This window comes from Plectropomus leopardus, chromosome 4 (genome assembly GCF_026936395.1).
Source record: "Plectropomus leopardus strain MGB_pleo_1.0 chromosome 4, ASM2693639v1, whole genome shotgun sequence".
Classification (NCBI taxonomy): domain Eukaryota; kingdom Metazoa; phylum Chordata; class Actinopteri; order Perciformes; family Serranidae; genus Plectropomus; species Plectropomus leopardus.
Window position 1 is genome coordinate 20184748 of NC_142179.1, and position 27471 is coordinate 20212218.

The window sequence follows — 27471 nt, forward strand, 5'->3', positions numbered from 1 at the left end:
GAAAACGAGCACTCAAAAAATAATCTTAAATTGCACCTGCCTTTTCCATATATGTATTACACAGGATATTTGCATAATAATAATATTCACCATTAAGCTTCAGGTAAAAAGAGTAGAGGCGCTGTATCACACAGCAAAAAACATACATCTAACAAGACAGCTGCCAACAATTTTGTCCATTAAATAAAATCAGTGCAAGACGAGATGATCTGTCTGATTTAGCTCAGCAGGTGACGGCAGCTGAGTTATTCATCAATCACTTACTTTATAGTCCTTTCACAATTTCCTCAACTCTTTGCTGATGTCTTTTGCTTTCACTGTTTTTTGGAATTTCATCACTGCTGAATACATCTATTTCCGTACTCACACACACCTGAGAAAGTCACCACTTTGACATTGTTACATCTAACTGGTTTCTTTGCAGGCCCATGACACTTGCACCCAAAGTTAATAAAGCACTAAAAATGTGGCGATTTGTGATGAAAGGGTTTCAATGACTGCTACCGCACACACGTAGTGAAAAAAGAATTCAAAAATAATCCATCAAGACAAACACAAAGCAGAACCTCTCAAAGTAAAACATCTGAGAAAGTGTTAAAACAGACAATAGTACTCATCAAAGCCGGGCCCAGAGGCTGCAGAGTAGAAAGGTTAGCAGGGCCACTGAGGCCAGGAGAAACAAAGGAGCCATGTGTTGTGACCACTAATGACCGCCCCCACCTCTATCACCCCCTCGACACTCTTATCTACTCTCTCCAGCTGCACACAGCACCCGTCCTCAATTCTACCCAGTTAAAAGAACCACCCTGATCAAAAACAAGCCACCCACTGCCGCTCTTTTTATTTTCAACTTATCACGACCGTTCTGAAGGTTGTTTCATGTTTTAATTCTGTTTTATTCACAACAGGGGAATTCAATGGTATAGGTGAGTAAGAGTGAGGACACATTACTAATCGCTGAGAACACATGGTTATGTTTCCTCAGACAAAACTGAATGTCCCAAAGAGATGCAGTCAGTTTCATGAATATTTTAACAATGACGCATTTCCAGTTTTAATTCTGCACACTTGGGATATAAAAAGATCAATCATGAAGAAGTCAAAATTCTGCTAACTTTAATTTAGTATTTGACAGGCTGTACAATGCGATGATTTTATTTAATTATCAAAACCCAATATGCAGTCATATCAGCTAACTCCAGCCCTTTAACACAGAGATCCAGGAATACTGCCACAACAAAGATTCTTCATTAAGCAGGCACCGCTTTTTAAACAGACCAAAAAAACTCCAGCATAATGACCCCCCAGTGTGTTATTTTAGGGTGTTTTCACACAGGCATTGTTTAAGTCGGCCCAATCGAACTTTTGGCCCGAGTGCGGTGCATTTGGGAACAACTCCGCTCCCTCATTGCCTGTTTGTACCTTTCATGCAGATTGCGAGGTGGATTAAGGCTTCATTTATGCTCAACATTAGATACATATACGAAGAAAGATGTAACCTTCTATCTGTACCCTGCGTTCATTTTGTCCGTATTTGTGCACGTTTTCTGAAAGCTTACAATGAGGAAGACACCACCAAAAAATGGCGGGGTGAAACAAATCGATAATATAGTGAAAAGAATTCGCCTACCACATTTCGCAATATATTTATCGGCTTCACAGACCACTGCCAACTACAATGTTGCCTCCATTAAAAGTTACATTATTGCCACCTCCTCCACTGCAGCTTCATTTGTTGTCGTCTGAACCTTGAACAGCATTGTAAAAAGGGGCTTCTGTTTACATTTAAATGCAACTCTGACAGAGTGCTGTCATGATTTTCGAGGCCATAGGCCCAGCAGGAAGTCATGTTACAACAGCAAACACCAGGCGTCAGTGTCCTGATTAAAAAAGTGATAAAAATAAAAACGTTTTGCATACATAACATTGCACTTTAAGTCTTGACAATCATCTTGTTGACAAGTGGTATTACTGTCACAAGTGTGATGCTCAAAAATTCAGTCCTGAGTCATTCATAGAAAATGGAAGCAGAGAAAGAGATTTAATACTCCTGTTCAACCAAAACAAAAACTAGCACAGTCACATAAAATTCAGGGGGGGGGGAAATACTGTGATGGTGTTACCTGCAGGTTGTTGAGAGGCTCCATCTTCATAACAGGTCCCACAGTGCTGAGAGGAAGGACTGCCTCAATACTCTGGTTTGGGCTGAGAGGAGTGAGAATCTGGAGGGGACCAGCCGGAGCGAGACCAAAGCTACAGAGAAACACAGAGGGCGGAAAAAGTATTACAAAGTGCGTGACTATACAGAAATATCAGCAAATCACATAGTGGGTGGTCTTACCTATTTCTGTTAAACTGGATGGCAAAATCAGTCATGACACTCATAGCTTTATTAGTGAGGGTCATCTCCATCTGGATGACTCCAGCACGGCGGACAAAAGTCCCTGAAATCTCCAGACCCTTGGCCTTCATGGCTGGAAGCCAAACCTTAACAGAAAACAGATCAGTTTTTTTATTATAAATCCCACCACTGGTGTTATATCATTCTATAGCATGTCTCATCCCAGGTTATCATGACTCACTGTTTTAGGGGGGCTGTAGGCTCCCATAGGCATACCAACTCCTCCTCCGAGATCAAACAGGTCATCCAGACCGCCGCTGACAGGGGCATTGAAAGAGGCTGGCATTGCAGCTGGAGGAGCACCGAAACCAGCCCCCATCTGTGGGTCACAAAGTAAAACCGACACATTAAAGTCATCCTTTACTGAGCAATCCAAGCTCAACAAATACTCAGATAAAAAGACTTACAGCAGGACTGCCTCCAAGGTCTCCGCCGAGCTGGGTAGGAGGGAAAGAAGCACAAAAAACTCCACGTTATCTATTGGCGCAACATTAAATACTCTGGAAGGATTGATAAGGATGGATGGAGGGTAGTGAGGGTCTAAGAAATGTCTCTCTGTGATTAATGACAGCTATGGGGTTTACTCTATAAACAAGTGACAGCAAGATGGAGACACCAGTACAGGAGAAATCCTCCTTTATGTGACTGACCTTTTGCAGCCCACACAAGTCAGGCTGAGTGGCTATTGAAATCAAATAGTTTTTGTTCAAATGCTACTCACTAAGTGTGTCTATAGCGGTGGTGAAAAGGTCAGGGGTACAGTGAACAAGACTGGTGTTATAAAAAATACAGTGCTCCCACACAGTGACAAAGGTCAACTACTGTGCATTAAAGACAATATTTTGACAAGAACTGTAGGCAAGACTGACTAAGATCTCACCTACACGGAGTGGGAAACATTAAGAATGTAACACAAAGTGCAAACAGGCACAGTTCACTGCTGGGGAGGACTACTTGGAGGACACAGTGGCACAACAGGGGACAAAAGGGGGGCTCAAGGCTGGTGCTGGCCTTTACTGGTCCAGCGTGGTCCCCTGGACCAACCTCAGTGGGGCTGTAATCTGGGGGCGATGGGGGCGATGGGGACGATGGGGACTGATGTGAGAGCTGAGGTGACTGAGGAGTGTCCGTCCGCAGGGGAATGGGAGGCTGATTGAAACAAATTGCAGAGCCCCGAGATAAGAAAAGAGCTGGACTCAAGGATTTCACAGCATGCTTACCATAGATATCACAATAATAAATAATGACAAACGATGAGTGAAAATGTCAGACTGATGCATGAGAACTTCAGTAAACAGCAGTGATTAAATCAATCGTCTACAATGGCCTGACATGGTTTAGAAATGTTGTGCCCTCTCCCTCCATTAGTAGTTACCGGCTCTGACTCATCCCCCATCTGCAGGTGCAGCATTGAACAAAGAAAGGGAAACACACAAGGGTCAAAAGAAAAAAAAGAAAAAGCACCAAAAGGCAGAAAAAAAGACAAAATACAAAGTTATATTAAGGTCAGTAGGTCCCATTTATATTTAGCCTATTACCAAAATCAACCAAGATGTTTTACACCTGGCCGCCTCACTCAAACAGTGTTGTGTAGAAGACCTACCAGGCTGTCCAGTCCTCCTCCAAGAAGGTCCATAGCACCCATCTGCATGCCAGAGGAGGGGGGTGGCGGGCCAGTGGTGGTAGGAGGTGTCAGGTCCAGATTAAGCAGATCTCCCAGGAGGTCTCCCTGGGATGGGATGACAGCGGGAGGCGCCTCGGATACTCCAGCAGCAGAAGCCGTATCTGGGCTTTCAACACTGTCACCACTAATAGAAATAAATAAGAAGGAAAACGCATTGCATTGCATTTTAGGACATTTATTTAAAGTCCCTGGTTAAGCGTGCTATGATTGACCAGCCACTGATCGTTATCAGTTGTCATTCATTCTCTGATTGATCAGGTCGATCAAAAGAGCCAATCAGATGATGCAAAACACGCAAGACAACTACAGCTAAAATGCAGACAAAGTATGATAGACTGGCTGATGAATAGGAGTGTGTGAAAGAGAAAGTTAGTTAATGCGGTTGTACACTGGAGTCTGTGTGTGTGCGCGTGCTCGTTCTGGCGTCAGTGATATAAGTAAGTGTTATAAGCGGGGGATGCTGACATAAAACTGTTGCAGTGTGAGTTAAGATTCAAGTTGTGCTTTTCATCAGTAATGAGATAAAAATAAAAATCTTAAGTGAAGTATGTTTAATTAAAATGATCAAATTATTGGTATTGGATTAACTAGATTGACCAAAATGTTCAATATAACCTAAGACTAAATAAAAGAAACAGCTGAAAAAAAATAACATTAGTTGACTTAGTAGCCTATAACTTATTGTTTTAATTTACCTTTAATACTAGTTTAATTGTACTAATGCTACTTATTTTATGTCACAGGAAACCTATTTTTGTTAAGCTCTAAGATGCCCAAAATAACCAAGCGTAGGCTGCTATGGTTGCATTTATCACTGTCTCTGAGAGAGAGAGGTGAATATTTTGCACATATTGCCTGCCAATAAACAAACAGTTATTAATTAATTATACTTTTTTATCTGTTATTTAAATACCTAACATACAGTGTTGTTAAAATAGGTAAATAAACGAATAAATAATGCTACAAGACAAATAGAAGATCCCAGGATTTGTGATTGGTGTTGGCTGAGACAGCCTCCTGTGATCAGTACTGGTTTTCATATAACCTTTAAACCTAATTTGATGTTTAACTGCCGATTTAACTCCATCTATTCCTCTGAGAAAAATGGCAAGTAGATGCGATGAGTGATTAAAATACAGGAAGGAACAAAGAAGAACAGCTGCACAGCTTGACACTCCTGGAAAGTGTGTTACTCATCAGATTTGAGGGAAAGCATAATAGCAGCATCAAGAAGCTAGATCCACTTCAGTAAACAAATTCCTTTGCCTGCAGTGTTTTTTAAAAAAAAAAAGAAAAGCATGACTCACGATCCAGCACTGCCGGGGAGTCTCTTGTGCTGAACACCACGGCTGCCCTCAACAAAGGCACTGGGAGGCTTGTGGTAGACAGAGGCCAGAGTACCAATGTGGCAGATGAGCTCCTCCAGCAGTGTGGGCTCAATCAGATCCGTCTCCTCAGAGATCAGCGGCTTCTCAGCCAGAACCACCTCCTTGGCAGCCACCGGGTCTGTGGAGAGCAGACGCCAGTAGATGTAGCCGCGGTCCCTGAGGTCTGGGTTATCAGAGTCCTGCAGAGAGAGACGGAGAAATGAGGATGAAGGATTATTATTATTCATGGAGCATGTTTAATAAATACTTAATGTTGGACTTTTTTTGTCTTGGCCCCAATATGAGAGACTGAGTCATGATTCAAAGTCATTAAATAAGTTCTAAGAAAAAAAAAGACACCTCAATTTATGTGTGTGGTAAATTTTTAAAAATGTAGATGATATGAGGCTCTCAAATGATTTCAGTTCGATGAATAAAATATATATTTCATCATAAGGTTATTTTTTAAGTTATGAGGCACACATTTATTCTCCCCTATGCTAGTTTTGCCTGCACACATCCAGGGTTAGCAATTCATTGCTGTAGATAAATCTATAGAAACTAATGTAAAAACAGTACAACTGTAATACTCTACATCTTTGTGAAGCTCATAATGTTGTGCTTTTTGGTTACATTTTGTTTGTTTGCCATGTCATTTATTTTCTGCAATAAACCAAAGGAAAAATCCCCCCCAGCTTTTTGACGAGGGAACCAAGGCGGCCCCAACTTCCATGTCAGCCTACAGAAAAATATCAGTACCGGGAGCACTCTATCGTGCACCAATATATGCAGAAAATACACAAAAAGAGAACCACACAATTTCTTGTGATTCTTATATCAAAATCCAGTCATGTTCTCTTCCTGTAAAACTTTGACAAGCGCTTGCATAAGCTTGTACAAACAACTTTCAAGCAATAATATCATAACATCCACTCATCAATCAACTTGCCACTTTTAGCCACAAAGAGCTAAGATTAAGTCAGCTAGAGGAATTCATTAATTTAAGTTAAGTGGTATCTGTGGCAGCTCCAGATTACGTGAAAGACATTTAACAGTGAACTGCTTCAGCAACCAACATTATATGAAGCATATAATTGGCTTTGCCTCTTTCTTCCTGACATTTACTGCTATCCCTTTCCACCACTGTTAAGACACGCCCACTTTCCAGCCGTTAAATCAAATACCTCCCAATGTTAACGTTATATCCTGCCTATCCTGTTTCCATCGGAACTACATCACAATACTAAAGCTAGATACTCTGATATATCATATCATCTGGACTTAAATTTTTCCAACATGCAGACACGTACAGTGTGTAGTGAGGCCATAGCCATTTTTCACATCTGTATTAAGACAAATAGGTGGATTGTTATTTAAATGAACTGTAACATAATATCACATAACAAGATTATTTTGGCTTGATGATACTTCATCGAATTATCAGAGTGTTTGTTTGCATTTTTTAAATCAACTTGTTACCTAAAACCATTAAAAGACAATTAGTGTAGCAGCAGAGTCAGCTCAAACCACGGCAGTCATTACTGAGGGAAGAGCCAGATCCATATTGTCATTACAATACTCCTGTGTCCCTGAAATGACGGAAATTAAGGATAGAAGTACTTATCGTAAAAAAAAGATACAAAAAAGAGCAAAGTCTAAAGTCATGTCTGACGAGAACATAGAACACAAACTAGAGGAAAACATGGAAAGCAATTCCAGAGAACGAGACAGTAAGTGAAGATTGTCAAATGTGTGGAGAGACACGATGGAAGCAACTTATATGTGTGTGGGGGGGTTTTCTCACCTGTGTGGCTAAGCTCAACACCTGCTGCACTAGCTCCTGGGTCTCGGTGGGCTTTTTCAGGAACAACTTGACGATTGCCGTCAGCAGCTGCAGCTGCACCTAGAGGACACAGTTAACACATAGAGTACTTTACAACAGCTAACGTACTACATTTAAAACATAGCAAGCGTACATATAATTTTGCCTAACATTGTAAACAGCGGCAAGGTTTAAAATTAGGGGTCAACAGATTATCAGCCTGGCAAATTATTGGGGCCGATATTTGGCATTTTGCCAATTATCTGTTTCAGTGTTTTATTTCAATGATCGCCGATAAAATCAACTAATTAAAAAGTGCAAAGAAAGTGTCAGCATGGGAGAACTTTTACTTTGTAAAACCTCAGGGAGCTATTTGTATTTATTCATTTTAATTTTTATTTATTCATTTTCATTTCTAATAGTATAGTATCGAAAGTAATATTGAAAGCAGTATTGACCCTGAAAAAACAATATCAGTCGGCCCCCTATTTAAAACAGTGTTGGTGCTACTGTAATTCCACTACCTTTGGCAGTGATTAGACATGTAACTTGTGCTCTTTCATGAAAATAAGACAATTACAGTTACTGAAATTTAAATGGGCTCCTTAGACGCTACTTTTGTCTTGATCATAGCAGACAACCAAAGCATATTAACAAATTTTTTTTCCAGTTATATTCCTATGTCACCTATAGTGATGCATGGCTAAGGTGAATGGCGTTCAGTGGCTCTGCCTTATGTGTGTGTGTATGTTTGACAAAGACAGAGACAGAAAGAACAGAATTTGGACTATTGCACACTATCTTTCAATAAGTTATTAATGACAAATGTTATTCGAAAGGCTGCAGGACCTGCTGTTAGACCAGTGCATCACAAGTCACCGAACCTTACGGCGTCACAAGAACTGGCATGAATCATTCAATCAATCAATGAATCAGCATTAGGCTGTCACTGACCACAATTGCTGACAGTCAGGCAATTTGAGCTCGCTGTCCTGGAAATATGGTCCTTATTTTTCTTCCTCGAGATCAAGGACAAAAATATGCCTATAGTTTTGAGTTTTAGTCCATGCACAGGATTTCAATTACTTTTTAGGTTAGGAGGATGAACCTCCGTGTGTAAATAACTTATCATTTTTATTTCATTAGACCTGTCCAAAAAAGAAATACTGTCAAATGTCTAAGACACACTTACTATTTTATTAAAGTCATTCAACTACCATTTGGAGAAGTAACTGGTATCTGCAGCTAATTTTCATTAGCACAAAACAGATCTTAACAGTGATCTTTTAAAAATGACCTGTACTGAAATACAGTTAACACATAACATATAAAGATTAAACTCCTTTCACTTCTCAGGTCTTAAGCTTGAAAGCTTAGATGCTGCTCCCTGCTAAACAGTAAAGATTCAACTACTACTTTAATCTGCTGTTACCAAACAGCACAAAAGTGAACATTTTATGCATAATACATTCCTTTGTAACCACAAAATCACTTAATATCATCAGAAAAGCTTCTCCAAAAGAATAATATGGGAATAGGTCTACTACTTGAAGGGAGCCGTCTAACCAAGTAAAGCCTGTTGTAATCCCACAACGAACTGTGGCAGAGAGCTCTCCAGAGTGAAGACAGGCTTTTCCACAAAATGTGGGTCTGAGCCAGACATAAAAAGTGTTCCCATTATCCCCATTACATCTTATTAAGTACTGTTAGTAAAATTACATATACTTCTCATCTAGGATTCTTTAATTTCTCTTATGGTATTGCAGATTTTGTCAATTTAATTAGTCTGTCCTGTTCTCTGTTGCAGTACTGCATTTGTATATGACATCTCACTTCCATTTTTTACCTCCCTGCAGCAGCTTACAATAACTTTAATTATTTCCAACTACAGAAACCACTGTGTGCTACTTACTGCTAGCACTGGCTGCAATTATTGGTGCCATTACCATTAAAAATGGACTTCCCATTTTTGGAACAACAATCTCGCCACACTCTCCACACAAACACACCTGAGTGCTTTCATCATGGAAACCCTCCAAAAAGCTCTCCAGTAGCTCATCAGCGTTGTCGATGCGCTCAGCATACTCTCCCACAATCCAGATCATGGCAGCGCGAGCCTCCGGCTCATCCAGGGAGTCCAGGTTTTCACATAGGGTGGCAATCACGCTCTCATACCTGAAAACAGTTACAACATTATATGCACTGAACAACAAAGACAAAAAATAAACGCATTATCTCATTAATTTATTCAGAAAAAGAGGGATAGAAATACACAGCAAAACAGGCCGACAGGTGAACAGTCACCATATGACACCAACTTGTAAAACATGTTAGCACACAACTGCCTACTTTCACATCCGGCACACACGGAGCAACACTGGCATTACTTTGCAGTTGTGTGTTCCAGCAGCCTGACAAATGTGAATCCAATATTAATGGTCTTCTCTGCTCTGGTTTGCTCTTTGGGTCTTTAGCTTGCTAAATGTTCAACCGGACAATGTCTTTTGATCTGCACTGAAGTCAGGATAATAACTTATTTCATTTACATACTACTTTCATTACAAGACTTGGCAAGGCAGAAAGATTTTGTTGAGGTCTAATTAACTGAAAAGGCAGCAGTTTGAGTGGTAGTGAATCATATAGCTAAAGGCTTGGGCCATGCTGAGCTGGAAACTTTCCAAAGCTGCTCCCTTGGAGACTCACGACTTCTCAGTGATAGTCTACCGCTGTGTGGGAGAGGTTTCTGTCTGGCACATGAACCCACTCTGTTGGATCCACAGCAGAAGTCACGCTCCAGTCGAATCTGCCTGACCTTTGACCAGGTGCAATTGAGACAGAGTTTTAAAGTGCCGTCCACTAGAAACACACTGTGTTACTGAGGACAGTTTTCTTCTCTGAAAACTCTTATGCATGCCTTTCAGAATAAATGCTAAGCTGAAAAGACTTTGTCTTCCTAATGAGCTTTCACTCTGCAAATTTTCAGACCAAGAGAAAATAATCTGAGGGTCACTGAAGTGGAACAGTACGGGTGTCTGCTTGAGTATAACAGTATGTGGAGGAGATAGCTCTTAAATCTCAACATCAGACTGTTAAAGTTGAATGTGGATAACGAAGTGTTAACCATGAAAGTGCAAATGACCACACTGATGCCTCAGAGAGAACCTACTTGTTGGGGTACTTGCGGAAGATGTCCTTGATGACCACAATGGCCTCCTGCACCACATAGTTGACCTTGGTTTGGATGAGGTCTAACAGCGTGCTGACACAGCGCTCTGCTGATTGCTAATAAGGGTGAGAAAAACAAATTCTGTCACAAGAGGCCTGCAGATTAAAGACAGTATAGATAAATGCATTTATCTATACTGCAGTGGAATTATCACTTTTAATAAAGGCTTATGGGCTATGAAATATTATATATTATTAAAGGAATTATTCTGTGATGTTAAATACTAGGAATACTAGAGCATCATTAAGTATATTTAACTTGAAGCTTAAATAATTCCTTCAGTCCAGGCTTCAGCTTGTAAATAGTCCTGTGTTCATTTCAAGTTCATTCTACTGAAATTTTGAGAGGAAAATACCATGATGTACTGTATACTCTTAGATGTCAAATATGGAAACCGTAATAATCCATAGTATAAGTTTAACCGTAATTAGTTGTTATTTTATGTATGATTTATTTATGAAGTTTTCGACACAAAGAGCACACATACAATACAAAACCCTTCACATGAATATATATAATTAACTAAGAGAAGATCTGTGGATATAGAGAAAAGAAAAAAATATACTAAGACAAACTAAATTAAATCAGCAACAGCATGACTATAAAATACATTAAAAAAATACAAAAATATAAGAATAAATAAAAAAGGGAAGACGAATAAGAAAACAAAGGGGGAATGAGAATACATGACAGAGCTGCCTTGTATAAAACACAACTGTGTCTTTTATGGTTTACAGATCTGTTAAGGTCAAAGGAGCAGTAAATGTGAACAATCATGTAAACGGACCAACAAAACATCTGGTGACAGTATGACTCTTCACCCACCTCTACTTTGATGGCACAGCGGCCAATGGCTCTGACTGCTTTACGGACAAAGTCCACATCCACCTCAGTAGCGTACTCCTTCAGCTCAGCCAGGACCTGCAGCGAGTCAGACGAGCAGAAGCGTCACTCAGATGATCTTGTGAACAACATCTTTATTATCTTTATTAGCTTTATTAAAAGCACTCTAAGACATGGTTCCCATGCAGTTTTACCAATGAATTTTACAAACTTTTCCATAATATTTTATACCATTTCCATTAATTTATGTAAGTAGTTAAAAAAAATAGCATGCCTTAGCACCTCTCTGCCAAGTGATTTGAATTAGGGTCCAATTCCAGATGAGGGGAGGAACGCACACTTCTTTTCCCCACAACTAAATTTGGCCACTATACCTTCTGCACCAAAATTTTAAATGTTTTTGTGAAAAGCCTCCATCTTGTGTGGCTAGGGTCTGTCTCTCTCTCTCTCTCGAGCCATGTATAATATTTGTCATTCAAAAGCCATACACAATTAAACACACACTTCCCCGGCATTTGCATATACACAAACGATTAGTGATTGCTAACTTTTTTAAATATTAGGCATTCCCGCTGCCAACTAGCCTTATAAAGGAATGTGTATCACGTATATTTATATATATCTGTGATGTTTTAATGGTCAGATTTTTAAATAGGTAATACAAGAATGTAAGTCGTGTAAGGTTAAACATTTCTGAATTTTTATAAACATATTTTAAATAATAACCAAAACAATATATACTCAGTACTTTTCCAAAACATTCTGTTCATTCCAAGCATTTTCCAGGTCTGAAGAAGAGTTTTCTAACTTAATAACTTTTCCAGGAATGTTATGACTTTGGGAACCCTGCTGAGATAACTGCTTTCAACTTTTCCATCTCAATGAAATATTACAACTGTTTGTTTGTGTGTGTGTGTGTGTGTGTGTGTGTGTGTGTGTGTGTGTGTGTGTGTGTGTGTGTGTGTGTGTGTGTGTGTGTGTGTGTGTGTTACCTGAGCGATGTTTGCTTGAGATGCAAGGCGGATCATTATGTCCAGCTTCTCCAGTTTGACATAGATTGGGTCATTGTACTTTACAAAGAAAACCTTCATCTCATGTTTCAAGATCTCTGGGCTAAAAGGGGACACCAACATTTCTTGTTAATTGAGGCAATCAACTAAGATTGTAAGATTGTAACAGTAAAGTAAAAAGGAATTCAACAGAAATGTACTATGCTACAGTAAATGCAACTTTAATTAGGGCCTGATGTTCCCAAAGTGTTAATAATAGTAAAGAGACATCCTCAGGTCACCTCCCCAAATTTACCGTCTCTGTACGATGAGGTTGATGTTCCTAAGAGCCACATATTGCAACTCGGGCTCAGCAGAGAGGAGAGTGACCAGTGGAGGGGCAAGCTTCTTCAGCAAGGTGCCATAGTAGTCCAAGTCTTTGGGCAACATCTCCATGAACTTCATTAAAACTTTTACAGCTGACAACACCACTGCAGAGTTGGCGTGGGAGAGCCGTGGGGTCACACGCTCGCAGATGCTAACAGATGTTGATATTGGGAGAGAAAATACAATTACACAGGCTTTAATAAGTAAACCTGCTAAGTGTCACGCAGTGTTAATGAAGGCAGCAGTTTCTCCTACCTTTGGGACTCGCGGTCATCACGAGGTGTGTAATTGGCCAGGCAGTCAAGAATGAATATCTGTCCCCACTCTGTACACTCATTTAAAGCTGTCAGCAACTTGTTGATGGTCTGAGGGTTCAGGTCCAGGAGATTACTGTTGGGGTGAGACTCTGCTATCTCAGACAGAGCTGCCACTGCGTTTGCTACGACCTAAAGATGAAGACAAGAGTAAAGATAAACACTTACAGAAAAAAGAACAAAAGCCCCCAGCTGCATTAGGATATAAACAAGAGGTCATTACACAAACACAATTCTGGCAACACGTAGAGCATCTGTATGCCAGCAAAGAGCTTATCAGTGAAAGGCAGAGCTGGGGCTTGTAGCCAGCTGTGTCACCACTCTCGTAAGTAAGAAATCAAATCTGTCTGGTTCAATAGCCAGCTAGCAGGCTGCCTGAAGCAGTCATACCATGGGGTTGGAGTCAGAGATGAGGTCTTTGAGGGTGTCCAGGAAGCCTTGGTCCTCCACCAACTGGGCGTTGATATCATGAAGCTTTGCTACACACACAGCTGCTGTCTTCCTCACATACGGGTCTTCATCCTTCAGACATTTCCGCAATGGCTCGCAGAGGTACTCAGTGATCTTGTCCACACGGATGCAGCCCATCGTACGAACAGCAAGGGCCCGGATTAGAGGGTTAGGGTCTTCACAGTCCTAGATGAGTGGGTCAGAGAAGTTTAGGTTTGGTCACTTTTGATTTTTTTTCTATATCAAACTACATCCTCAGAAGGACATTTTTAATGTATCTAATGTTTTTTTGCATTCTGTAAAGAATTAAATTATCATATATTAAGGCGTCCCTGTTGTATGATAAAAGGGAAGAAGGAAAAATATAAGAAAACAGGTGGCTGTTTTTAACTTAAAAACTTTGAGGTTTTGTAATTATCTCATTGAATTTAGAGAGATAATGACAGGCCACGTTAAACAGCTGTGCAGAGAAGCGTAGCCCAAAACAGCATGCATGAGTAGGTTCAAATTAGCAAAAGAATATTTATTCTCCTAATCACACAGTACTACACAAACATTTCCATAGCCCTGTATATAACACCAGCACAGTCAGAAACGTCCAGGTACCAACAGTTTGTCTCAGTTATGGAATTGTAATATTTACGTTAACAATTTTCCAAGTAAAATTAATATATTTACTTTTGTAAGTTGTGCATGAACTCAAGTACTGCACAAATCTTTTTATAGCACCGCAAGATCTAATTGCACAAGTACTGCTACTACTCTAGTGGTAAATTATACATAGAAATATAAATCATTGAATATAGTTTCTACATATTTATGACATATTGAGCTTTACCTTTACAAAAGTGTTAACAGCCATGATAGCCATGTCTGGCTGACTCTTGGCATAGTTCATCAGGTAGAGGTAGACCAGCTTTTTCAGCTCCAGGTTGTCCGTCTGCATGCAGTTTACAACATCTGGGAACAGAGCGCTGAAGAAGGGACAAGGCATGATGTGAATACTAACTCAAAATGGCGGGTGATTTGTTACAGTTCATTATTTAGGTGGGAATGTTTCCCTGACTCACCTGACATCCTTGCCAACTGTCATGGATGCAATGACCTTCTTCACAGCCTCCTTCTTCTTCTCTTTCTTATCACTGTTAAGCTCTGCCTTGAGCTCAAAGATCTCCCCTGTACACACAAGAGAAAAAAAAGGTAATGACACATCATGAAATCTGACTGTGATGCTGGGGGTGGACAGGAGAACTGAGAAGCATTGACCTCTTTTCTTGCAGTTTCTGATACCGGTGGGTGGTACTGGTTGTCAGATGTTGAGGTGCGCATGCTGCAAGCAACCATCCTGACACAGAGTGCATTAATGATTTTTTTTATACAACAGCACAGTTAAAGTTGAGGTTATAGCTAAGCCCACATCACCTGCATTCTTTGTATAATCAGCTCACTGTGGCTGCTGCTTCCTCCACTACTTCACTTCCAATATCTAAAACCAAAACTAGTTCATAACTTGATTATTATATTAGTTAGTCCATCACCAACTTTGATGATTAAGCCTTCTAGTGATCCACTGATATAAAGCGTTCATTACAAAGCTGCAGCAGGATGTGCTCATTAGCATTCAGAACAGCTGCAGACTTAGAGCTCCAATAACATGGCAAATGAGAGTGCACAAGTACGTTTACATGCACAAAATATATTTTGAAAAATACAATATTCCTACTAAGCTGTTTAGATATCTTATGAAAATTAATATTTCACTAAAAATTCTGTTTACATGCAATCTTGAACACTTTGATTAACATGCCCTAACATGTCGTTTATCATGTCAAAATATGGAGAAGTAGAACAGCTGGAACTGTTTATCATTTTGCCTCTTTGCATCAAAATAGGATTTTTTTTTCAGTTTCCTACTGCTGGCGGACTTGTTGGATCATAAACAGACAAAAGGCCGTGTGTCACAAACTGCGGTGTAATCCCAAATTGAGACTCATATTCCGAAATGGCTGTATACATGCCCAGATGATGCTTCTAAAACCCAAATAATACCTGTATATCCCACGTCTTAATCATAAAATGTAAAATAAGGAATACATCCCGATTCTGAATATTTAAAGAAACTATGCTGTTTATATGACCAGCATCCAATTCAGCACAGTAATTTTCATTTTTTTCACAGTAATGGTGTAATACTGGTGTGCAACCATAGCCAGTGATGACACCTGACTGTTGATGAGTAATGCTGGGCGATTATACAATATTATCTTTTATGAATTATCAAAGCAAAACTTGGCATTAAGGTTTTTGTGTGTGTGTGTGTGTGTGTGTGTGTGTGTGTGTGTGTGTGTGTGTGTGTGTGTGTGTGTGTGTGTGTGTGTGTGTGTGTGTGTGTGTGCGCGCACGCACACGCGCCTTGTCATAGGTAAAGCGTGACACTGGAACGCAGCTCAATGCACTCAATATCAATTTAATTTGATGTTAGTTTGCATACCTTTGGATGATGATGTACTATAACAGAAATAAAATCTTGTTAATATGAACTGGTCGCAAGCTGATCTTTATGATAGTGGAGATGGCCATCATTTAAGGTTTTTTTGTTGCTTTTTTTAAAACTGAAAGAGCCCCACCTTTATTTAGTTTACTTTTCCTTGCAGAGTCACTGACATGTCTTTCTGCACAAATTAGACTACATAAACATACACTGTCAGTACAATGACAATTTTTGGCTTAAATTTGAGTCTGCGCATTTTGAGTTTCCCTGACCTTGTAAAGTACCTACTAATCACTCCTAATCTCCTTTAAGATTTTAGCAACAGACTGCACACAGCAACATTGGGCAGATTCACAGAAAATGCTCATACTGAAAGAAACATGCTCTTATGTCTTGAGTCAATCCTAACAAATATAAGATGTCAAACACTTTCACTAATAAGCATCTGTTTGCATTCCCTAAGCCCTGTGTGTGGAAACATGGTCATTTTGGGTCATGTGAGAAAGAGAGCCACACAAATGCAGCAGCAGGCACAGCAGGACAGTCAAATCTCTGCCAGCTAATGCTCAATATGTCTAATCTGATTTACAATAACCAGAGCTGTTCAGTTCTTGGCAACAATGTTGATGCAAAGTATGATCGCAAATTTGTTTTTTGTTTTTTTTAATGTCTCGTTAGGTCATTTCAGTATTGGTGATGGCCATGTATATTTAGCGACTCAAGCTTTAACTGAACACACATTGAGGAGAAATGTTTAATTGAGAAAGCCCTTTTGGCTTCTTAGATTGTATGATGATGATCGTGTCATGTACAATCTTGCTTTGAATAAATCCAAATAAATTTCTCCGAAACCACTGAATAACTTTAAATTAATTGGGCTACATGAACAACCAAAAAAAAAGAAGTTAAGGTCTCCCTTTGCAGAGACAATAATTCAGCACCACTCATCTGACCAGGCCACAAAGTACACGTGCATTTACTTAAAAATAACACATTAAAATGATTGAGAACAGAATATAAAAAGAAAACTGTAACTTGTCACTAAGAAGTTTTACATGGTAAATCATTTATCTTTTAAATTAACAAATAGTAATCTATCAGACCTTTCTTGGTGGTGGTGAAGTACTTGGAGTCCGTCATCTTGGATCCAAATTGTCGATTCTCCTGCAAAAGATAAAGACTGTGAAATCTTTTCCTGAGTGGAAACTTGGAGCATCGCAAGAGCAACAGGAAACACTAGAAGTGCAAGCACAGGGAAATACAGGGAATTCCTGTCTTCTCTTGAACAAGTGGCAGTACTCCACAAGAGACAATAACAATGGATTTTGCTAAGAAAACCAACGTTATTATCTCCTCTTCATGGATTCTGTTGGTCAGCATGTGTGTGGCCAACAATGTCTAATTTACTGAGTCAACTTCTGTAGCATGTAGCTATATGTATTTCCTGGTGATTGTCACTCTTGGTGCAAAATTTAGACAACAATACTTCCTGAACTAAAACTTTTTTCCACTGTTGCTGATGGATTCCAAAATTTACCAGCCACTCAGTAGATTGCTATTGCGGTTTTTTTTTGGATGGTGAGTGAACCAAATCTAGCAGCCACTGGCATATTTTACCAGCATTTGGCTGGTTGGCTAGTGCTGATTTCCACCCCTGGTGTTCAAGTTAACAGGAATGCTGTACAGTGTAACCCGAAAGAAAATTACATGTTCACATTAAAAGCGAACCAAAATCCCACAATGGGGGAAAAAAAGGCAGTATTAATTAAAAAATACTTACCATGACCTTTAATGTCATATAAACTGCTGTGTACTTTTAAGAAACATATGGCTTGTGCACATAATCAATACACTACATATTATGTTGCCTCTATTTTCTTTTGGTTTGGCCCTGAATATAAAGTGAATAAGTTATTGACAACACAGTAATATTGCAGAGAAATCTGACTTTTTTATTTTTTATTTTTTTCTTAACTTGGGGCCATACTGTTAAAAATAACATTATATCGTGATTAAGATACTTCATTACCGTAATACAAATAGTGATGCAGTCCCCAGCAGTTCTACACTGAATGACACAGATGGCCCCTCGGTAAAAATTAGTATGGCTAATAACTTCATTACCCTTTCATTACTCAGACTGACTTCCTAATATCGTAAAATTTAACGAAACTTGCAGGGAAATGATGCTCAAACACAGTGATGTCAACAGTTAATGTATTAGGTAACATGTCTAAACAAGTGTCATGGGCCTATCGGTTATTTGAGATAAAAATCTGCAATGATTAAATTAGAGGGTTTCATTAATCTAGCGTAGTAGTTTCATTATTAATTGAGTTTCAGGTTTCTGTCAACATGAGACAGGCAGTTAGCCACAAGCTAACCGACTGACGCCGAAGCTAACGTTAGCTAACAAGACCATATTTACGATAATTCACGCTGCTGCCAAGCCATACTGACACTGAACTAATAGTATACCCTTAAATAAATGCCAGACTAACAACACGAGTACTTCACAATAGCTGACTTTATCACTAACTTAGCCCAAAAAGTAATAAGGAAAGGTTCGCTAGCTGGCTAACATCAGGCTACCGGGACGTTAACGTTAGCTTAGCAGGCTCGAGTGTATCATTCAGTTGGAAGAAAACTACAATATGTGACGATAAAGTTGGTTAAACGACTGCAGATAGCTCTGCAGACAACGATGCCAGCCGATCAATTACTCACGCATAATTGATTCGCCCATTCCTGCATTTTTGCGGCAGTTAGATGAATGAAACTGGTGCTAAAGGCTAGCTGTCTGGTGCTGTGTGCCTGACAGTGGCCACTTTTGTAGCTCGCACAGCTGAGACATGACCTTCTAAGTACGGGCTTAAGGAAGCCTTTGCCGGGATAGTTAAGCTCTTAATCTGTCCACCCGGTTCAAACCTTACCGAAAGAATTAGCGTACCTTCTGGAGTTAAAATTAGACCAACCACACTGTGAATTTGGAGAGAAAATCTGCACAAACATCTTACCGTGACAGGCGTAGTAGGGGCTGTGATGGCCTTCGTCCCCTCCCACTTGATTTACTTCCGTCTTTCCACAAAATAACGTTTGCAAACAGACAGGCAGCGTCAGCTCTCAGAGAGAGCTGTTCAGAAATTTTGGGAACTACAGTGGTTCAACAAATCTATCAACAGTGGTGAAAGCAGTATGCACATCTTTTATTTTGGTAAAAGTACCAATACCACATTATAAAAATACTTCGAAGTAAAGCCCTACATTGAAAATATTACTTAAATAAAGGTAAGTAAGGTATAAAAATTATCCAACCAACCAAACAAACAAAAACACCCAATAAACCCCCAAATTATCTTTAAAAAAGTATTTAAACATTAAACTAAATACTAATACTAATATTAATTATATATATATATATATATATATATATATATATATATATATATATATATATATAGATAGATAGATAGATAGATAGATAGATAGATAGAGAGAGAGAGAGAGAGAGCGAGAGAGAGAGATAGATTACCTCAAATACATAAAGAAGCTACCACAAAATTAGAGAAACAAAGACACCCAACAAATTGAAAGCTATAAAAGAAATAGAAAACACCCCAAAATCTCAAAGCTGAACTGTAGAAACAAATGAAAATAACGTTTATACAGCTGTGCTTGTATAAACGTTTGGGTATTTTAACTTTTAACAAAAAAAATCATGTTTTATAAACTCTTCTTGTATTTTTTATACAGAAATCTTAAATTTTAATGTAACCAGGGCTCAGTTAAATGTAGAGAAGTAAAAATTAAAATGGTTCCCTCTGAAATGTAGTGGAGTAAAAATATAAAGTGGCATGGACAGAAAATACTCAAGTAATGGACAAGTACCTTAATTTTGTACTTTAGTACATCAACTTAATTACATTCTTAAGATGCAGTAGGCTACATAACATTTCCATTGACCTCTAAAAGTTAACAACATAAAGACTAATTGTCAAAATATTAAATTTAAGTTACGTACTAAAACAAGCACATACTTTTGAAAGAGTTACTATAAGAACAACATAATTATGAAGTGTAAATACAATAGCTATTAATACATTCAGGTGCTAGTTTATTTCTGTGCATGGCTAATGCAGATTAAACCCTGCACATGAATTATGTCATACTGAGAGGTGTTTGTCATATTATGTCCATGTTTTGTATATTAGTTTACACTGTGTTAAATCAGAGGTGTTTACTAAGTTTTGTCCTAAGTCAGACCAGATATGATATATCATGACCCCCCTGGAACTACAAATATTTTTCCGTCAGCCTCCCTGAGTGACTGGATGAGCCTCCCTCCAACACAAATAACAATATTTCAAAGTGTGTGGCTATGATAAATGTTGTAATTTCTAAGATTTTTCTGGAAACCTGCTATTCCAAATAAATACAAAACATGACTAAAGTTGAATGTCCCTCCAACAAGAACACATAACTCCCTAGTGCTTAAAAAACATGTCAAGTACGTCCCCCGTTTAGTATGACCCCCTTCATTTTTATAAATACCAAACAGTCCCTTAGTATAATGCAATACTCAACAGCACAACAGCCTTTACAGTGACAATAATGTTGAATCAAAATCTCTCTAAAACAGTACAAAATAAAACAGAATAATCACCATAACCATCAGAAAGGTAGGATTTATAGTAGGACTGTAGTATTAGACTACAGTAGTTTTTATCTACTTCAAAGGACCAAATAAACTGGATAAGTACAGGTCAAATAGCTAAAAATGCATTATCTTCCCATCACATGGGCAGATTTTAATTTTGAAGGGACACATTAGTATTTCTATTGAGCACATACTCAAATACAGGCTATACAGCATACATTCTTGTTACATTTTCGAACTTCAGACTGCAAAATCTGTACAAAGACACCACTGAATATCAGATAGCTGGACAACAAATATGCGCACAAACAGTATCTTACATCCTATGCAACAAAGTCATGTTTTCAATTACAAAATGTTAATTAATCACATTGTGCATGTAGAAAAATGCTTGTCATTATCCGTGTTCATATTTTGTGTTTTTCTCAAACAGGCACTGCGCGACTTCCCACAAATCCAAACCCAATTTGTTCAGCACACTGCTGTGACTGAAGTTCTACATGAAAAATTGATAATTCAGAAACTTCAGAGGAAAAATATTTATTACAAGAACAACTTGACAGCATCAAAAAAAAACTGTGAAATGTTGCAGTATTGCTATTTCATACAAACAAATTCCACAACGTCGAGCAATCTGTACATTTAACCAAAGTTTTCGTGAAAATAACATTAGCAAATGAGAAATTGTCAAATCATGAACATTCAGATTTCGCTCATTAGGGATAGACAGAAGGAGAGAGAATTATGGACTTTGCAAAGTTGTGCAGGACGAAGACCAGATTATGAGGACAATCAGTCTTTTTGTGATTGATAACCAAATGTTTTCATGAAGTCACAGTTCACATAACTGGTGCATTTTAAACACCAGTTGTTTAAAATGCAAATGTATTCAGATAAGCCAAAACAAATTTAAATTTAAAACAATTAGAGATGTGTAGCTCTGACAATACTGATACATAATTATTTGTCTCAATGAGGAGTATGCATTTAATCAAATTACTAGATCTCTGAATAATGCAAAACAGCCCATGTATGTTTTGCTTGTCTTTTTAGTATCCGGTTTTAAACTGGCAACATTTTTAATGGATTATGTTTCTTTAAGTAAAGTGTTGAAGAGAAAAAAATCTTAAAATGACAAATCTTTTGTTCATGTGGGGCCACACCTCATTTAGATTTCCCTAAACTCTTAACAGCTCATTTAACAGTACTTTGGACACAGATGTCACTTGAGCCCAATGAGACTTAATTTCATAAATAAATAAATTAGACCTACATCACTCCCCTCTTCACTCCAACTCTGTACATATTCTCATACAGTATGTACACAAATATATGCACACTCCTCTTTTTCCCAGCCCATTCATTGTTTTCGTGCACAGCAAAACAGTTGTTATCCACAAATGTTGCTCCTTTCTTTTTTTACTGACATCTCCTTGGTAGAGACTTATCAAACCATTGTAAACACATGGCTACCAACTTCTCTCAACAGGTCATACATTTCAACTTTCAAATATATTTTACAAAGTCCACACTTGTTAAATACCAAAAACAGAAGTACTGTAGCTGGGGTCTATGACTACAACTGTGCAAGAGCTTAACAAGAGAACGCTAATATCCAGTTACAGTATCTATTATTCATGCACTGCTGCACACGTTCAGACACTCAAGTCAAAGTCATTCTTCATCCATCAAACCTCTTCTCATTACACCATTGTTATCGGCTCTAATCGGCACCAAACTGTATCATTCCAAAAACAGAAAGCAGTATCCATTTTTGCTGTGAATAAAACAAGTCTTCCTTCAGCCACTAGATGTCACCACAGATCGTGCCATGTCTTCAAAATCCATCTGTTAAGTAGGTTATCTGTCTTCTTGTGTTTCAAAACAACTATTGGGATTTAGAGGCAATAAATTATATAACTTTCTCATGAATTGTACACCTACATCAAGTATAATGTATGACTAAAATTGGCAATGTTCCTCACATTTCTTCCACATTCACACTCAAACTCTCCAAATTTCTCTTATCATAAACAGTTAATGATGGCAATGTAGTGTTACCGAATAGTGATGTTGAGCAAAAAACATTCAAAAACTAACCTGCAAATACACTTTAAGGCAAAGGGAATCGTCAAGGCATTTCCAACACCGATGTTGCATAGCTAAGGCAGCACAGAACCGATTAAAGTGAATATGTACATTAAACTGTGTTTTCAATGCCTTTATGTACAAAATACCCACATTTATTTGTGAGCACATCAACATGTATTTACACATTCACTCTCCTAAGTCTTAACTTTTGTTTATTTGTCGCGTTGTATTCCAGAGTACAGTTTGGTCAGAGGAGGAGCTCCCAACATTTCTGTTTCAGTGGCAATGACACAAAAGTAACACAACTTTCACGGCTCCTCATTTTTTTTCGTTTACACATAATCCACTTAAAAGTCAAAATAAAGTTAAAATGTCTTACTGCATTAAACATAATCTTGAAAACCTGTAACTCATTAAGAATTTAAAGGTTCAGTGTGTAAGACTAAGGGGGATATATTGGCATATCGCGGCAAGACTTGCATATTGGAACCAGCTGAAACTTGGTTTGAATTTCTTCAGCGTTATTGTCCAGGGGTTTTTTTACCAGGAACTGAATCATCAGCAGAGGTCTCTTTCTCTCCAAAACAAATGGACCAGGTGATTAAAACTGATGAAAACACTGAATAAAGCAGTTTCACTTTACGAATCAGTGTTTCTCTGATGCTATTTGGCATACTAGAGACATGGCATTAGCCCAGCATCTGCGGATGTATACTCACCTTTTTTCTTTGATAACTCAAACGCAAACAGCCCTATCTAGAGCCAGTGTTTGGTTTGTCCATTCTGGGCTACTCTAGAAACATGACAGTGCTAGGACCCGTTCCCTATGTAGATACAAAAGGCTCAATATAAGGTAATGAAAACACAATAATTGTTATTTTTAGTTGATTATATGTAAAAAAAACCCCAAAAAAACCCAGCTTATTATTCTATAGTCAATTTCTGTCAATATATATCCCCCTAAATCCTACACACTGGACCCTGTAAAAACACATATCTATCTCAACAACATCAATTGTTGTGAAAAGGTGACATTAATAACAGTACTGTACAGAGATAGGTAGTGCATGTAGTGTTCATCAAGTCAGAGGGATGACAGGGGTACCTTTGTCTATGTTACCTATTAGTATATTGTAAAATGTGAGTATACCTATATGAAGACCACAAAAGTGGAGAGACTGAAAACACCAGTATTTTGACTATGAAGGCAAGCAGAGATGCTGTGGCAGACCACAAGAGGGAGCCAATCCATCTGACTAAAGGTTTAGTGTTAACACTGTTGTGTAGAGTTGCAGCTTTAAATCCCTGGCACTTCACCATGCCCCTCGGCGGGGCACATGGCAGCACATATGCTCTCTCTCTATATCTCCGTGTCACTGATGACAATTTCACAAGTGTCTTTGCTAAAACAAACAAAAAAAATAAAATAAGAAAAATAAAAAACCTTATGATTGGCAAAACAACCCCATGCACACAGTAAAAGTAATATTTAAGAGACCATTCCTTTGGTAATAAATAATTTGGCTTGAGTGCAACATAAAAGCAATGTGAACCCCCTGCAGTTATTCAGGGGAGAAACTAAGTGAAAAAGAAGTTAGACATGCAATGAAAACAGTCTATAGCCCAGTCTCTCTCTCTTTCTTTTTTTTTTTACACAGTAGTCAAATTTTATGACAACAACGCCCCTGTCTCATTCGTGCTACATCCAAGCTTCAGTGTCCAGGCTCCCTGACTGTCCAGGGAAAGGGCAGTCTTTGTTGCCCATCGCTGTGGAGCGTGGTTGAGGATGGATCATATCTGTGAAGGCCTGGTGCAGGCCCTTGCATGTGGCTGGACGACCAGTAGAGCGGGAGCTCTGAGGGGACAGCGGTGGGGTGTGGCTCGGGGAAAATGTCTCATGAGATTGCAGATCTCTGTAGCTGACCGGGGTGGGGATACGTGACGGGTTATTTTCTGGCCTGTTGTCAGTGCGAGGCCTCATCCTGCCTCTCAGTTTGTGCTTAGAGATAGGCGCAACTCTGTCTGCCTTCTTCTGCCCTTTCTTAGTCTGCAGCCCTTCTCCATCAGTGTCCCCGTTTGTCAGGGGTGAAGAAGGCGGGGGGGATTCTGAGCGGGATTCACTTAGGCTGAAGCACATGGAAGAGTTTTCACTTGAGGAGTCCTGGAAGGAGCAATCATCAGAGGGGGGAAGGGCCACAGGTGACGGACAAGCCTCTGGGGGCGGGAGGTCATCACTGTGATCACCATTTTCTAGGTCGTATGGTAAGTTTGGCTGGTGATTCTCCAGAGGAACGTCTCCCTCTGGCCCTGTGCCCCAGCCAAGCTGACCCTGCTGACCTGTCAGCCCCCCTGTGGGAGGACAACCACCGTGGTCTCCATTCATATTCCTACAGTGGAAAGCAGGTTGTGACGGGACCTGGTTCATCAAACTGTCTGTGTCTCCGAGGCCAGGCAGAGAAGATGGTGGTTCCCTCTCCTCGATGGAGCTAGAGATGGCTGGAAGCTTCTTGAGACCCCCTCCACGCTCCCCCCAGTGCTCAGGCTCTCCTGGACCAAAGTTGTGTGGTCCTCCAAAATTGTGTCCATAAAGTAAATTTAAGGGGTCGTCCAGCGGGAAGTGACGCGGATTAGTTCTCTTGGATTCCCTGAGGTCGGGCAGAGTTCCCATCTTTGCACCCACATTCAGGGAGGAGGTGGAAGAGTTAGAGGAGGAGTAGGCAGAGTCAGTGACGTTAGGATCAGCGGGTGCTGGCACCACAGCTCCCTGCAGGGTCGCTCCTCCTGGGGCTCTACAAGACACTCCTCTAGCCTGCTGGGTATTAGCCAGAAACTCAGCCTCAAAGCTGCGATACAGGTCCTGCTCCCTCTGGGGGTCCAGCGTTGGCAGCATCTGGAAGCCGAGGCCCAGTCCTTCCTCCTCGGGCTCCTGGTGCTCCATGCCAGACCAGTTCCTATGATGGCCTCGCCCAGCAGAGCGAGCACCCTGTGACGTGCGGGGGGGGCGGGCAGAATGATGGTGAGAGTTGCGGGGTGATGAGTGAGGTGAACGTCGACCTCCTGAGGTGACTGGTGGCAGAAGTCTGCCTCTTCCCATGGAGGGTGAGCGTGGTGCGGGAGGTCTGGGGGTAGTTATGATCTTCTTACTGGGGCTACTGTTGTTGTTCTGGATCCCTTTAACGGGGGAGTTAGAGCACGAGGATGACTGCCTCTTGCTGAACCCACCACCTATTCTGGGAGAGGACGGGGGCAATTGTTTGGCCCGGAGGTCCTCTCGTCTGTCCGGGGGTGGAGGTTGAGGATCTCTGTAGCAGGAAGCGGGTCCCGGGCTTGCATCACTGGACCTAGTGCGGCTAGTTAACTTACTCTGGCTGTGGGAACGTGGAGCGTGTATCCTCCTTGGGCCCTCGTTTCCAAGGGAACGCCCCCTCTCTGTGCGGGATGACCGCGATCCATCAGCGGATCCTTGTGGGGGGTTCGGTTTGAGTATTGGAGTGAGGGCAGGACGCTCTCGAGATTGGCTGCGTGCACGGGGCAGTGAGGGGCGTAGCGATGGGGTCTGATTTCCCGCTGCAGGCCTCTCAATCACGTGCTTCCCCTCCTTGCGATTCACAAGCAGGACTACCTCATCACCAGAGCGCCGTGAAGCACCACCCAGAGAGTACTTTCCCCCACCTCCTCCTCCTCCACCTCCTCCTCCTCCGCCCTTAGAGGAGGCTGTCGAGGAGTCACTGTCTCCAGACAGTCGTCTCGCCACTGGCAACATTGTGTCCTTATTCCTGCAGTGTAGAGAAATACAAAGAGTCATTTATATTCATAATTATACCACAAACGTTTTTTGAATTTTCCAACCAGACACACAGCACTGCCCTTTATCAACCAGACACTCCACCGTCACACACCATCAGGTTTAACTATATAATCAGCTCCTGGAGTCACTTATAGGAAGAACTAAAGTGGATAGATTTGATTAGCACAAATCTATAGAGTAATGTACAGTTAACTGAACATTTAAATACTCAGCAGAGGTTTTAATTTGCTTGGAAATGAAGATTTAAGACAGGGATCAAACTTTTTCTATCTGAAGGACAATTCTTGGCAAAAAAAAAAAAAAAAATCTCTGGAGCCACAAAAAAACAAACTTATGCGAGCCTTATAATGAAGGTAATGCACACCTGTAACTCAAGACTAGCTATAGCTATTGAGGTTTAGCCAGATTTAGAGGGAAACTAAGGCACAGGGCTATGGATGTGTTACGATGCACATTTTAATTTAAGAAATATTTTTAAAAATATATATATATAATCTGTGTATCATTTTCACAATTAGAGAATATAACACATGTAACATTTTAGGCCTACGATTCAATATAACATTTTCTGTCAAAGACACAGGGAGACACCGAAGAGGGGCTAAAGAGCCACAGGTAAAAAAATAAATAGCATTTTGATGTGTTATCAGGGGCATATTAGCCTGTTTTACCTCAAGGTTTGCAAATATTTCTGTTGCAACTGAAACTTTTAAAGCATCAGCAAACAGTGTATTAAGTTGTTGTCTGGAGTCCATATATTAAAAGACCCGTCAGTCAATTTAGGAATGACAGCATGCTCCCATCTTGTGTTTTGAATTTTGATGGTGAAAGATCACTGGCTGTGCCTTTAATTAGTGTATATTACAGCAGACTTCTAAAGTTATCCTCAGAAATTCGATTATAATCAGGCACACTAACAAGCGTGCATGGAGCCCACCTGT

General features: G+C 39.8%; 2 protein-coding genes across 7 annotated transcripts in view; both read right to left on the reverse strand.

The window, feature by feature from the left end:
• Positions 1-19086, reverse strand: part of ap1b1 (adaptor related protein complex 1 subunit beta 1) — a 35660-nt gene extending 16574 nt beyond the window's left edge. The window contains exons 1-20 of one of the 6 annotated variants that reach the window (XM_088076784.1): positions 18992-19086; positions 17078-17138; positions 14554-14659; positions 14322-14457; positions 13424-13669; positions 12975-13165; positions 12649-12870; positions 12336-12456; positions 11326-11421; positions 10441-10556; positions 9284-9449; positions 7257-7355; positions 5393-5652; positions 4005-4209; positions 3777-3797; positions 3446-3550; positions 2809-2838; positions 2583-2720; positions 2342-2487; positions 2124-2253 (exon numbers count right to left, since the gene is read on the reverse strand). In XM_088076784.1, the coding sequence (XP_087932910.1) occupies positions 2124-2253; positions 2342-2487; positions 2583-2720; positions 2809-2838; positions 3446-3550; positions 3777-3797; positions 4005-4209; positions 5393-5652; positions 7257-7355; positions 9284-9449; positions 10441-10556; positions 11326-11421; positions 12336-12456; positions 12649-12870; positions 12975-13165; positions 13424-13669; positions 14322-14457; positions 14554-14659; positions 17078-17114 (2571 nt within the window). In that variant the 5' untranslated portion in view covers positions 17115-17138; positions 18992-19086. Of the gene's footprint in view, positions 1-2123; positions 2254-2341; positions 2488-2582; positions 2721-2808; positions 2839-3445; positions 3617-3776; positions 3798-4004; positions 4210-5392; positions 5653-7256; positions 7356-9283; positions 9450-10440; positions 10557-11325; positions 11422-12335; positions 12457-12648; positions 12871-12974; positions 13166-13423; positions 13670-14321; positions 14458-14553; positions 14660-17077; positions 17139-18701; positions 18844-18907; positions 18968-18991 lie in introns of those variants that run through there. The other 5 variants (XM_088076785.1, XM_088076787.1, XM_088076783.1 and 2 more) reach the window with 5 other exon arrangements.
• Positions 19087-21155: 2069 nt separating this feature from the next.
• The window catches only part of gas2l1 (growth arrest-specific 2 like 1), a 31402-nt gene continuing 25086 nt past the window's right edge, over positions 21156-27471 (reverse strand). The window contains exon 5 of the mRNA XM_042488056.2: positions 21156-26498. Coding sequence (XP_042343990.2) covers positions 24422-26498 — 2077 coding nt within the window. The 3' untranslated portion in view covers positions 21156-24421. The remainder of the gene's footprint in view (positions 26499-27471) is intronic.